The following is a 15,215-nucleotide window of genomic DNA, read 5'->3' on the forward strand; positions in this document are numbered from 1 at the left end:
TTAGTAACATGGTGGCAATTCTTCCTAGGAAATTGTTTTATGACACATGGAAAGAATATGAGTTAAGGGAAAGGGCAGTAGTGGGGAGCACTCTTAGAGCTGCCAGAAAGGTTTGTGGGAAGCATCTTGTTCAAGTTAGCAAGAAGTCATTTGTGAAGAGTTGATCATGACTTTCTTTGATAGGCTTGTTTGACATGCTGAGGACTTAATCTATGAATATTTAGAATTACTTTTAGTGCACTTCAGGCAATGCATTTCTTTTGATATAGAGATGAAGAAGAGACGATCCCTGTGAAGGACTTGTCCAGAGATTTCAGAAGCTAATGAAGTCATACCTCCCTTCCTTGGGTGATTTAATTTAAAGATGATACTATAGTTACATTAGGCCCAGCTAACCTTGTATTATTACTTACAGTATTTGTACAACTATAAAAATCTCTTTAAATGGCAGCCATGTATATTTTTATGGCAAGTTATTGTCAATATAATTCTCTGGGTTTTTCTTTCCTAGAGGCAGGAAATTGTTTTGATGTGATTATATATGTAGACAATTCAGTAATATCTGGAGCTTAGGAAAGTTGCCACATTCACAATATGCAAAAGTTGTATTCCTATATATCATCATTGATGATATATAGGAAAATAAAAGTTTTTAGAAAGATCTCAATATTAGACTATCAATATTAGGCAATTTTAGACTATATCAAGAAGTATTTAAGGAGATTTTGGAAAAAAATGAATGTTCTATGAAAAGTATGGATTGGAAGGCTCAATATTGTAAAGATCTTCATTTACCTTCCATTTTTTTTTCAATTTAGTGTAGTCTTATCCAATATTGAACCAGTTTTGAACCATTTGAAAGTAAATTGCAGACATGATTCCCTGTTACCCCTAAAAATACTTCAATGATATTTCCTTAAAACAAAGAACCACTCCTACATAACCACAGTCGTCACAGTGTGACGATAAAAACCAGGAGATTAGCATTGACGTGGGACATCTAATCCACAGAGAGCATTCAGATTTGCTGATTGCCCCAGTACTTTTCTCTGCTCCAGCATCGCTATGCAAGATCAAAAGTTGTCTTCTTTGATCTGGAACACTCTTTCAGTCTTTTCTTTCATGACCTTGATTTTTTTAAGACTGTAGGGCAGGTACTTGTAGCATGTCCCTCAGGGTTTATCTAATGATTAAATAAAATGATTAGAGTTCCTTCTGATTAGATTCAGGATATATATTTTTGTCAGGAATGATGTTCTATTCTCACTGTATCATACCTAGAGATACACAATGTCACATTGTCCCATTCCTGGTGATATTAACATTGATCACTTGGTTAGGATAGTATCAGTTTTCACTATTTTAAAATTAATAAAAACTTTGTGAGGAGAGTCTTTGAGACTATGTAAATGTTGTATTTCTCATCAAATTGTCACCATTTAACTTTGAGTCCATTGACACCTGTTACCTGAATCAGTTATCACTATTCTGGTTGCCAAATGGTGAGTTCATCATTGCTAATGCTTTGGTTGATACTCTGTGAAGAAGAGCAGTCCCTTCATTCATTTGTTGATTCATTTATGTCAGTGTGGACTAATGGATTCCTACTATATTCAGTAAGTTGTAAAATATGTCTGTCATGTATTTTGATATTGAACTTTTCCCACATTTGGTCTATGGGAGTCTCTATTCAAGCTTGCTTCTATGTCCTTTTGATATTTTGAGCTCTTCCTTATTTTTTGGCATAACGTATCCCAAACTTACCTTGTACTTTTCCCAAGGATCCTTAGCTCCTTTAAATGGAAAATAGTATATGGAAACCAACATGAGAAGTGCTCATTGCTACTGAAAAGTCATTGATTGACTTGAATAAGTCATTGAATAAAGCCTTATTGGTGGGCAGATCAAAGAAATACATGTCTGGGGACACCTGGGTGGCTCAGATGGTTAAGCATCTGTCTTTAGCTCAGGTCATGATCCCAGGGTCCTGGGATCAACCCCCACATCAGACTCACTGCTCCGTGGGGAGTCTGCTTCTCCCTCTGCCCCTCCTTCTTGTTCAAGCTTGCTCTCTGATCCCTACCTCTCTCTCTCAAATAAAATCTTTAAAAATATATATATATGTGGGCAGCCCGGTGGCTCAGCGGTTTGGCGCCACCTTCGACCCAGGGTGTGATCTCGGAGACACAGGATAGAGTCCCGTGTCGGGCTCCCTGCAAGGACCCTGCTTCTCCCTCTGCCAGTATCTCTGCCTCTATGTCTCTCATGCATAAATCAATAAAATCTTTAAAAAAAATACATATGTGTACACACACATACATACAGCTATATGTATTTCTGTATATACATATGTGTTGGAAACTTTGGGTTCATATTGATACCTTCAATCTTAATTTAATACTTCAGGGTTTAATTTAGTATTTCCCTTTACATATTTGTAATTCCTTTCTCTCATAGTGAGAAATCTGGCTCCCATAACTCTAAATATATTATTTGCTTACTCTCTCTATATTCCAACTTCCTGATAATGCCAGCAGCTGCATTGGCCCACCTAGCTCCAAATATGTCAAATAAGTCCACCACTGCACTGCGCTGACAACACTACTCCCTAATATGCCAGTTGAAACCCTAGCCTCAACCACAACAAGGACCAGGCCAGCTGCACTTTGACCCTAGTGATGTCAGTCCTGACCCCACCATTCTATCCTGGGCCGTGGTCATCTGACTGAATCCTCCAACCCAACCAGAAAGGAGGGAAGGGACATTCATGATCTTTCGATAATGAGCAACTATTAAATATTTGTTTATTAAATTCACTAGGAAAAGTTTGCAAATGAATGGTAATACATATTTGTCAGAAATGTTTAAACATAAATGAATATATTTATTAAACTTGTAGAAAGTTGTAAATTATTTTAATGTCTCGTTTTTGTCTCAGCTCTAATACAAGTAATTTTTAGACATTAATGCTTCCTGTAATAACTAAACCATATTACATGTTTTTTTTTAATGTCTTTACAATCAGTTTAATTACCCTAACATACTTCTCAGAGAACAGAGTGGACGAGATTGTTTTGTCCATGTTTTTGAGTTACAAATGTGAATAGACCAGGGGGCCTTTTCATTGTCTAGGGAGTGCTGACCAGTAAGTGAATGTGGCCCTGGGATAAAACTCAGGACGTGGGTCAAGTATGGTAAGATCTTATTTACATTAGAAGCGCAGAGCCTGGCGTATTGTAATTGCTTCCTGCTAAATTAATGATCTGTATCTCATTTCATTTTACACCAGAAATTTGCTTTTTTGAGATCCACTTCCAATGAATGAAAAACTTCTCTGCATCCAGCTATTTTCTTCAAAGTTCTAAGAGTTCATCTATTGAGTTGCCAGTGAAATCAGACTGCGCTGTGATCCAGTACAGGACAAAGCAGTGAACCTATGAATCTCCACCTACGAGTGCAGATACATATTTAACTCAGATTCACTGGCAGTTTTAATGATTTTTTTGTTTTAAATTGGATCATAGGGGCCCTGGGATGGTTAAGTATCTACCTTTGGCTCAGGTCGTGATCTCAGGGTCTTGGGATCGAGCCTGCTTCTCCCTCTCTGCTGCTCCCACTGTTCATGCTTTCTCTCTGATAAAATCTAAAATAAATAGGATCATAAATGGAGAAGTGTTCAAATATATGTGTATTATTTAAAGGATGACTATAAAATGAACTCTCGTTAACCCCTAACCCATCACAGAATGTTAAGGAGCCACCAGAGCACACCTCTCTAATCACATGACTGCCTCTCCCCCTTCTCCAACACACACACACACCCTGGTGTAATCTCTGTCTTGAATTTTTTTTCTTTTAAGGTTTTCTTTTCAAGTATTTTATTTATTTATTAGCAAGCACAAGCAGGGAAAGGGGCAGAGGGACAAGCAGACTCCTAGCTGAGCAGGGAGCCCAAGAGAGGGCTTAATCCCTGGTCCCCAAGATCATGACCTGGGCTGAAGTCTCGTGCTTTACTGAATGAGCCCCCCAGGCACCGCTCTCTTGAATTGTATATTCATCATTTCCTGGCTCTTAAAAAATTTGCTGTCTGTATTATTTAATTTTGACTGTCTCTTTAACCTTTTATAAGTGGCATCGTTGATTCCTTTGTGGCTTGCTTCTTACATTCATCATCTTTTTAAGATTAATCCATGTAAATGTAGCTGCAAACATATTTTTCCTTTTTTTTAACTACTATAAAATATCCCTGCAATAAATTGCCAAGGTGAGTATTCCTAACTGCCTTTTTCAGATAAGCAAATAGACTTCAAAGAGATTAAATGACTTACTGTATGTTACAGAGCTAATAAGAAAGGGTGCTAAGACTTGAACCCAGGTATTTTTATTATAAGTTCTGTCATTTCTAAATTATTTTATTTTCATTTTTTAGGCCAGAGGCTGTGATAAATAATATATTTTCAGGCTATAGTTTTTCTTACTAGTTGCTAGGATACTGAAGTTCTGGGTTATATTCCAACTCTAAGGTCATTCTTAGTGTATGTGTGCATTAAACTTTATTCATTTCATTAAAACCATTGCGACTAACATTGCTAAGGTTTTTCTGGGTTGCAGTGAGTTTTGTAGTTTAAACTTTGCTGATAATGAGAGCATAATAGAGCAGTTGATGGAATAAACAATTCTACCCGCCCCCCCCCCCCCCCCCCCCCACACACACACACTCAATTCCAAAAGAATAGCTTGGAAAACGGTGCTGTAATGGAGAACTATTGAGGAATCTAAGCATATGTAGACTATGGTTTGCGTGAGATCTCCCAGCTTGGTAATCAGGGAGAGTCAGCAATCCAGGTGAGAAATAGGCCCTAAATCAAGCCGCTGACCTAATTCTGATTTATTTTTAGGCACATAATTGACAGGGATTAGTGACCCATTGTGATGTGGAGTTGGTGAAGGTTGAGGGTGGAGTTGGCAGGGTAGAGAAAGTGATGCTTCACCTGGAAGCCAGGGACATAATAGTTCTTTTCAGATAGAAGTGAAAACAAAGGGTTGAAGTTAAAAACATTTTACTTGCTCTGTTAGGCAGAATGAGGTCCCATGACTGAGAGTAAAACAAGCAGATTTTGTTTCAGTACTCTCTAAGGAAACCATTTATGATTAAAACTGTTTATAAATGGAATGCATGATCTTGTGATTCGGTGAATTCCTCAAACTGGGAAAGTGTTTAAAGCAGAAACTAGCCTCCTACAAGGATTGTTATTATTAAGGGAGAAAGTTGGGCTAGATGGTCTGTAAAGTCTTCAAGCTCTGATCATAATTCTCTGACCTTGAATTTAAAGTGAAGGAGATGTTTCTGGGTGCTGCAAATCCTGAAATCACTGCATTAAGCAATTCTAGTATTTTCATTTTGCCACTGTTACCAATGTAAGCAAGGAAACATTTCCTCATTAGAGACATCATTAAAGACCTCTTTAAAGTTCCGGTGGGGGGGGGGGGGGGAGGTCAACCCAAAGTTCTATGTAGAGTAAAAATACCCTCTATAAATATAAATTAAAAATGGAGGTAGTTTTGACAAAAAAAGAATCAGTTACTAGTAGGACTGCATTAATCGAACTTCTGTAGAGAGGTCTTTAGTCAGAAGGAAAGAGATCCCAAATAGAAACAAATGGAAAGAATGAAGACCTTTACAAAAAGTGAATATAAATGAATATTGATTGTCACAAAACAATACTAGTAATGTGAAGTTTAAAATTTATGCAGAGGGGCACCTGGCTGGCTCAGTTGGTTAAGCAGCTGCTTTGGCTCAGGTCACATCCCAAGAGCTCCCTCTCGGCCGGGAGTCTGCTTCTCCCTCTGCTCCCCCCACCCCCATTTGTGTTCTCTCTCTCTCTCTCTCTCTCTCGTAAAATCTTAAAAAGAAAAAATTCATGTAGCATTAGAATACATGATAACAATAGTGGAAAAGGTGAAAAATACGGAATTACAAAGTTCTAGTATTATCAAGGAAGGGGTAAATACAATAATTTGTATTAAATGTAACCCAGATATGTGTTGTAATATCAAAAAGAGTAAAAGGAGAACAAAATGAAATAGTTGGGTAATCCAAAAGAAGATAGGATAGAATTAAAAGAGGTAAATGAAACAATGGGTCAAATAGAAAACAAGTAGTAGGATGGTAGATACCAAATCACCGAAGTCAGTGACTACATTAAATGAAAATGGATCAACTACTTCAAGTAATAAGCTAATGTCCGACTGGGAAAGCGAACAAAGCCCATGTACACCTGATCTGCAAGAGGCACATCCGAAGTACAGGTGCACAGAAAGTAAAAGGATGGCAAAAGATAAAACAGGCAACTGCTAATGAAAAAACTGGCATAGCTAGACTAATGTCAGGTGAAACCAACCGAAGTCAGGAAGCATTACTGAAGATGAAGGGTATTCTGAGATGGCAAGTCACTTTACAAAGAAGATTTCACAATTATGATAACATTGTCTCAAATGTATGAGGTGGGGATCCCTGGGTGGCGCAGTGGTTTGGCGCCTGCCTTTGGCCCAGGGCGCGATCCTGGAGACCCGGGATCGAATCCCACATCGGGCTCCCGGTGCATGGAGCCTGCTTCTCCCTCCGCCTGTGTCTCTGCCTCTCTCTCTCTCTCTGTGACTATCATAAATAAATAAAAAATTTAAAAAAAAATGTATGAGGTAAAACTAGACAAAAGGGAAAAGGACAATCCACAGTCCTTGAGGGTTGCTTTAACATACCTCTGAACAGACGAAAGTAGTAAAAATATGGATCTGTGGGATACAGTTAACAAATTCGACCTAGCTGATATGAATACCATCAACAATGACAATTCATATTTCACGTGAGCCCGTATTTAAAATTTACCAAAACTGACAATAAGCGGACCATAAAGAAGGCCCCAAAGCATTTCAGAGGATGGAAATAATTCAAAATATGCACTGACTTCAGAGAAATCATGCTAGAAATCAGTAACAACAGATCACTAGAAAAATCCTCAAATGCCTTCAAATTAAACAGAGCACACTTCTAAACAATCCATGGTTGAAGAAGAAATAGGCATTGGAAAACATTTTAAGGTGACTGATATTGAAGATGTGCCATATTAGAAATGGGCTGACGCAATGCTCAAAGGGAAATGTACAGCCCTGACTACATTTACTATAGGAGTTGAAAGGTTGAAATCATTTACACTTCATTTCGAGAAGCAAGAAGAGTAAAACAATGTAGAAAGAAGGAAACAATGAAGTTTAGAAATCAGAGAAATAGAAAACGAAGCTAAAGAAAAACAATAAAGCTAAATGCTGGTTCTCTGAAAAGTTTAAGAAAATTGACTTACCTCCAGTAAGACAGCAATAAAAAAAGTAACACCAGGAATGAAAAATATAGTATCATTGGAGACTCTACAAATAGTGAAAAGATGTGACGATAAACACTTAACATCAATTCGAAAATTTGAATAAGGACAAATTCCTCAAAAAATTAAACCGACAAAATAAATGGAAAATCTGAAGAGTTTCTTCTGTGAGTAGAAGTTGAATCAATTGCTAAAAGCCCTTCCACAAAGAAAATATAGAACTTTCCAGTAAATTCTTTCAAACAGTTAAGGAAGAAATTACCTCAATTTTACACAAATGCTTCCAGTAAATTAAAAAATAAAATACTGCTAAACTAAGTCCACCCTAACCTTGATACCAAAAACCTGACAAGAACATCACAATATATAGGAAGGGGATTTTCAATATATACAAAAGATAACGCATCACTACAAAGTGAGGCTAATTCTCCATTTATGCAAATATGATTTGACATTTGAGAAATCAATGTAATTTGCCATGTTAATTTTTATAAAAGGATAAAAATATAGTTATCTCAATAGATGCACATTGGAAAAAATTTGAGGAATGCCTGGGTGACTCGGTTGGTTGAGTGTCCGACTCTTATTTTCGGCTCAGGTCATAATCTCAGAGTTGTGAGATCGAGCCCCACGTGGGGCTCCGCACTGGGCTGTAGCCTGCTTAGGATTTTCCCTCTGCTTCCCCCCACCCCGTTCTCTTTTTCTCATCAATCAATCCATCCATCCCTTGAATTTAAACTTAGAAAAATCTTAATATGCAGCACTGGGTTTATAGGCTGATTGTCAGCAACTGCTTTGAGTTCTATTGTAAACCTAGTGCTGCTTGAGGTCTTTTTTTTTTTTTTTTTTTGGACTATCACAATTGATAGATTATCAATGTGGGCTGAGACTGAAGCTGAGGGGGTGAGTGGGGACAAGGTTGGGAAATTCTTCTGGATTTTCTCTCTGGAATCGTGGGCCTAAATATTTAACTGAATATTTATAATTAGCTTCGTAAAAAACAAAATGGCTCTAGCTATCACCAGAAATTAGGGCCCATTCTAGAGTAAGCCCTAAATTATTTAGGATTCTGCAAAAACTTCATGTGATAGAGACAAAAATCTAGCCTGAGGAGTTGTGTGGGTTGTGTTAGTTGCAAATTCTTTTAGTTACTCGTTGAATAAGTCCTTTCTTTCCTCACTACTTCCCTTTGTTTAAGCTAAATTTAATTTCAAAGGGAATTTTTTAAAGCCTGTAATCTTTTTTAGGGTAAGCTATTATCTGAAAAGGCTAAATAATGTGCACAGAGCTGTTCAGGGTTTCCCCAATGTTAGCCATTGAAGTCATCACTGCCCAGATAATACCAGAAGTATGGTATGTAATAATTAAATGTATAGTTTTAAAACATTTCAGACCTAACACCTCTTGGCAGTGGGGGTGGAACACTTGGGATGCACTAGAAGATCTGGGGAGGCCTGGCCTGGGAACGAGAAAACTTGGAGACGTGACAGTCATCCTCACATACTGGACTCGGGCGGGATCAAAGTGCCAGTGCTCATCTGCTCCTTCAGGGACAAGTGTGACCAAAGGCTGGGATTCCTAGGCAGCCAGGTTGCTGCTCAGAAATACAAGGAAGCAAACCCCTGCCGCCACCAACGTCCCGTTCTTAGTGCTCGAATGCCCCAACCTGAAGCTGAAGAAGCCGCCCTGGGTGCACATGCCGTCGGCCATGACGGTGTACGCTCTGGTGCTGGTGTCTTACTTCCTCATCACCGGAGGAATAATTTATGATGTTATTGTTGAACCTCCAAGTGTTGGTTCTATGACTGATGAACATGGACATCAGAGACCAGTAGCTTTCTTGGCCTACAGAGTAAATGGACAGTATATTATGGAAGGACTTGCATCCAGCTTCCTGTTTACAATGGGAGGTTTAGGTTTCATAATCCTGGACCGATCGAATGCACCAAACATTCCAAAACTCAATAGATTTCTTCTTCTATTCATTGGATTCGTCTGTGTCCTATTGAGTTTTTTCATGGCTAGAGTATTCATGAGAATGAAACTGCCGGGCTACCTGATGGGTTAAAAAATGCCTTTTGACAAGAAATCCGTGGATATTGGATTTGCTCCTGTTAATGAAGTTTTAAAGGCTGTACCAATCCTCTGATGTGAAATATGGAAAAAGAGTGAAGCAGCAGAAAAGAAGCATCTCGTGAGAAATAGGAATCATATTAAAGCTTGAACTAGAATGTCTTCTTGGTATCAAAGAGACAAATTTCTCACAGTATTTCTCCTGCTGGCCTGTACTGACACACCAATGATGTTTAGTGGCATGTTCTTCTTAGTTTTTCATTTCTTAAAGAAAATATACTCCCATTTCCACAACTATAATATTGAATAAAGTGATTATTTCTTACAGCCCCCTTAACATTTTGTGAAGATGACATTTCTGACTTTCAAAAATTAATGTAAAATCAGGAAGCGAGATCCCATAAGCTGAGAACTCTGATCAGCTTTACCTATGGTGCTTTGCCTTTAAACAGTGTGACAGTACATTATTCAGATATGTGTGAGACTGTTTCTGCACAATAAGATGTATGAAAGGAGCAGAAATAAATAATTTTTCTAATTAAAAAAAAAAAGAAATACAAGGAAGCCACTTTACAGTCAGAATAGTTCTAAATGGAACAATGGAACATGGGACCCCATGATTTCTCAGTCACTGAGAACACGGCCAAAGCAAAAACTAGATGACCACCTGCCTCTTCAGCATATTTTGAAGAGGAATCTTTTTTGGGGAAAGATATCATTTTTTTTATTATTATTATTTTTAGAGATTTTATTTATGTCATGAGAGACACACACAGAGAGAGAGGCAGAGACCCAGGCAGAGGGAGAAGCAGGCTCCATGCGGGGAGCCCGGCGTGGGACTCAATCCAGGGTCTCCAGGATCACACCCTGGGCCAAAGGCAGGCACTAAACCGCTCAGCCACATCCCAGAAAGATGTCATTTTAAATCATCTGTAAAAGGATGCCTGGGAGCTCAGTGGTTGATCATCTGCCTTTGGCTCAAGTCATGATCCCGGGGTCCCACATCAGGTTTCCCACAGGGAGTGTGCTTTTCCCTCTGTCTGTGTCTCTGCCTCATTCTGTGTGTCTCTCATGAATGAATAAGTAAAATGTTTTTTTAAAAAATAAATCATCTGTGAAAACCTTTTCTAAGTCTCAGCCCTCAGCTCATTAAGGCCTTGAGGTAAGTGGAATCTTCCACCTAGATAGGTTTGGCTCTGCTTGTACTACCAGCAGGGAGCCAATAAACCTCATTCCCTAGTCTGGCCTCTCTGATGCCCACCCAGCGTCCTTTGCCGACAGAGCTTGTGTCCTGTGCGCTCAGCTCCCTGCCAGAGATCTTTATTCCCGGTTCCCGTTCTCCCATCTTCTTGGTAACGTGAATGTGATGTTGCTGTTGCTGTCTTCATAGATTTTTGTATATTTTACTTTATTTTTAGAATTTCATAATGTACATCAGGTATCTCTGTAAAAGGTATTCCACTTTTCAAAGGAGTTTCCTCTTGCCCTTGTCTTTTTATTTTCCTCAGAGCAATAAACAGTAATTACTACTCTCATAAGTAAGCTTCTACATTGTATTGGACAGTAATTAAATCTTTATGTCTCAAGGCTTATCATCTCCCCAAAACCCACTTTCCTTTCACTGCAGTTTCACTGCACTGCTTCACAGTAACATTGTACTCTGCCCAAATTCAGAGTCTGAACAAAAGCTAGAGGCCCAAGGATTTGGGGGTACTGATTTAATAGCAGCGTCTACTGGCATAAACCTTTTTTTTTTAATTCATAACTGCAATAATAGAAATGAAAGCTACTTTAACGAAAAAGGAACTCAGGAATGAGATCATTAAATATAACTAAACACATTTTAGATATAAATATCATGTACTTCCTGATTAGTACCAGGTACATAGCTATCTACCCCAAACTCTCGTCTCAGAAAAAAAGGTCAGAGACCATTACAACCAAGGTGCTTCATGTTATCAGGTCCATTTTTAGAACAGTGAGACCCTTTTGAACAATCACTTGAGTTGTTTTTTTTTTTAAGATTTTATTTATTTATGAGAGACACAGAGAGAGGCAGAGACACAGGCAGAGGGAGAAGCAGGCTCCCTGTGGGGACCCTGATGCAGGACTTGATCCCAGGACCCTGGAATCATGCCCTGAGCCAAAGGCAGACGCTCAACCACTGAGCCACCCAGGTGCCCCTCACTTGAGTCTCTTACCAGAGATTTCTCTGTTGGTCCTTTTGTCGGTAATCCATTTATATCGGCACCCCCATAGTCTACTTTGCCTTTGTTTTTATCATGGGATTTTTGAAGAGCTTTTCTAGGCCACATACGACTAACAAAGGGGAAGATCAGAGGCCGTAAGTACCACTCCAGGAATATTTCCTAGATCAAGAGCAGAATTGGAATGACAAAGCAAGAAATGTACACCATCCTCCCATGCTTGAGTTCCTGAACCACACCCAGGTGGAAATGTCCACACTTCTGGAGGGAAGGTGGTTTTTGTCTATTTTAGACAACTTTAGGTTCCATTGTATATACTTCTTTGTAACTCAATTCAACAATTTACCATGTGCCATCCTCTATGCTAGATAATACAGACAAAACAGAAGTTAAAAAATACTTCCTGTCCTTGTGGAGCTTACAACCTAATACCATCAGAAGCCGGCTGGCCCTCAGGGAGTTCTATTTTTACATTTGGAAAAGCAAAATCTAATTAAATACCATTTCCCCGCCCCCCAGGAATGATAGAGGAATTTTCCTGTATACAAAGTTTGAGAATAGAAGCAAATGTTTATCTTGAAACTAAAATAGTATGACTTGTATTTTTCCAAAAAGCAGATAATTTGAACAATAGCCAGTTTGTTGAATGTATACAAAAGGCATCATAATTACTTAACTACAGCCCAATGGTGTGGACAAATATGGGTTAACAGTCTATTAATCAATTGTTACAAGTATTAGAATGGCCAGTAATACTAATTTATCTAATATGTACTGGCACAGCACGAAAATAACAGACTGGAAATTGTGCCATGAATCAACGCCAACTCACGTATGTGTTGTGTAAAGTGAAAATTCTTAAGATCTTCTGGTTCCATAGTTAAGTACGTTGGTCTAACTGCTCAAAATGGGTCAAACTAGACTTCTGAAATTTATAGGGTTTTTTTTTTCCCCTAAATGTTTTTGGCCGTGGTCTGTCTAGCTCATTATGTACACACACATATATTTTTCTATTCTTTTAAATGTACCATGTTATTCACTCTTCTTCTCTGTATGATAATTTTTTTTAGTTGCAGGAATTCATAGATACGATGGAAATGTCTCCACTGTTAACCACAGTTTTATACAGTAGTACAGTAGTAGAGCTAAATTCTAATATATATTTGAAAGTAGAACCCTATATGTTAAGTTTGATCTGCTTATTTTCTACTGATAGTATCAATAATCACAGAGGCTAGAAAGGATGACAAAAAAACAGCAACTTTCCACTTGCTTTATCCTGGGCATTGCATTAGGCACTTAATTCTGTTTATTTTAGTTCATATAACAACTCTGTGATATGAAAAAGATGGAATTAGCTTCATTAAGCACACAATCCAGCAGGCCAAGATCCGAATCATAATATGCCCCATATCATGCCCCTAGTAAATTGTTCAGTCAAGATTTGAACCCCACTGCTTCCTATATCTGTGCTTATTTCACTGTCCTATTATTTGCGCCTTCCAATCATGTATAGTAATTTTTTTTTCTTAGAAAACAGATATTTATTTCTCCTTTGTGACCGGCAAATCCAAGATCAAGGGTCAGCAGATTTGATGCCTAGTGAGAATCCTCTTCCTGGTTTCCAATCGGATGTTTTATTGATGTACTTTCACACGATGGAAAGAGAAATGTCATTTTTTGAGAGCCTCTTATATACCAGATAATTGTGAGCACTTTCCATGGTTAGACCATTTAGGCCACACATCATCCAGAAACAGCTGGGATGTTTTTTGACAGATGCACAGTGACATTGCCTCACCCAGTGCAAAAGTGGTAGAACTGAGCTACACCCAGCGATCGGGCTTCCGATCTGCACTCTTGCCCATTCCACTAGGAGTGTGACCCTCGGAACCTTAGGGATGTGCTTTGGTTGGGGGCTGTCGCCCGACCACAACCAGTCAGTTCCATAGAGTGGTCCACATGTGCGGGGACGGACCCGGGAAAGCTAACCCAGAGAGCATCGCCCTGGAAGCCCAGGGGAGAGAGGCCCATGGGGTCAGGTGAGGAAGAAGTTCAGAGGAAATGAAGACTGACAGGTGGTTCTGATGGCCTCCTGTCTGCAGACCTCTGCCCAAAGCTGTGGGACAGGGACCCGGCAACAGGGAGAAGGACTGCATGCTGTGCTCAGGGCAGCTCAAGTTCCAAGCCAGGACAGGGCCAGGCACAGGCGTGTTGGATGTTTTCCAGCAGGAGAGGGGAGCCTGAGCAGAGGGCTAGCATTTTCCAGGAACCAGATTTTTTTTAGGGGAGACACTGCACAAAGGGAGAAGGTTTGAAGGAGCTCAGGATTCTAGTTTGAGAGGAAAGAGAAGAAAGAAGCCCGGGAGTTGACAATCCGTGGGGAGAATGGTGTTCTTTACTGAAAACAGAACCATTCATCCTGGATTGGACAGGATGAACGTTACAGCACGTTTATTGGTTGATCAGATAAGAAGGCATCTAAGGCATTTAATAGGATATGTTCTCACTGTGGGTTGAACGTAACTGAAAATAGCAGGTGGACTGAGTTGGCAAGAGCCTTGGGACTGAGGGCATACCTGCATTTGGTTGGTGTGTAAATTGGTGTAGCTTTTCTGAGGTTCATTTATCAATATCTGCCTATTGAAATCATGACAGCTCTTTGACTCAACAATTTCACTCCTGTGAATTTATCTTATGGAAATACTTGCTGAAATTTTCATAAAAGTAATTTCACAGAAATAGGTTTTTTTTAAAAAAAAAAAAAAAACTAAATGTGTTTTTAAAAAAGAACCAAAACAAAAATTAGTGTGTTTTGTAGTTGTTTATATTATTTTATATTCACTCATATTATAACTTTACCATTTCATTCAAAGTGTACTTTTAATCTTTTAATACAGTTTTAGAGATAGGTATTTCTGTTGCGTAGGTAACAGTTTTTAACTAAAGCACAAAAGAGTATTCACTAATTCCTTAGACTGAGAATAACTTGTTTTTTAAAATTATATAGTTTCTCCATTGTTCTGAGAGTGACTCCATCTGTCAACTCGGGGTTTTTTTCTTCATCCAGGGCTACCCAATTTTGATTTTAATATTTAGGGGAAACTTTGTTTTTTCTTTTCTTTTCTTTTCTTTTCTTTTCTTTTCTTTTCTTTTCTTTTCTTTTCTTTCTTTTCTTTTCTTTTCTTTTCTTTTCTTCTTTCTTTTTTTCTTTTCTTTATGACATTATATACTTTTTCTTTTCTTTATGGCATTATATACGTGATTGCAGATCAGGAATTCAAAACATCATTCCTCCCTCAAGATGAAAAATGTCTGAGAAACTCCTGATCAACTTCTTCTCAAATCTAATTAGTCCTGTACTTCTGCCTGTAGATAGAGTACTTCTCGCAAGGCCTTTTTAATGAAAAAATGGCAGAAACCAGAAATGTAAATTAAGACCAGTTTTGCAAGTGTTCTTCTAAAGAATCTGGAATATCACCATTTTGCCCACAGTGAAACCATCTGAGGGAGCGTAAGTAATTTCATTTTATCCATTTTATCACAATGTGAACTCAGG

The 15,215-nt window shown here is 38.5% G+C and overlaps 1 protein-coding gene across 1 annotated transcript; it reads left to right on the forward strand.

Annotated features, from left to right (window-relative positions):
• Positions 1-8,252: 8,252 nt before the first annotated feature.
• On the forward strand, positions 8,253-10,000 carry LOC121487146 (oligosaccharyltransferase complex subunit OSTC-like). Its single transcript, XM_041748576.1, has 2 exons — positions 8,253-8,279; positions 8,959-10,000. The coding sequence occupies exons 1-2, from the start codon at positions 8,253-8,255 to the stop codon at positions 9,442-9,444; spliced, it is 513 nt and encodes a 170-aa protein (XP_041604510.1). The 3' UTR covers positions 9,445-10,000.
• The last annotated feature ends 5,215 nt before the right edge of the window (positions 10,001-15,215 follow it).

The sequence above is a fragment of the Vulpes lagopus genome, chromosome 3 (assembly GCF_018345385.1).
Source record: "Vulpes lagopus strain Blue_001 chromosome 3, ASM1834538v1, whole genome shotgun sequence".
In the NCBI taxonomy this organism is placed as follows: domain Eukaryota; kingdom Metazoa; phylum Chordata; class Mammalia; order Carnivora; family Canidae; genus Vulpes; species Vulpes lagopus.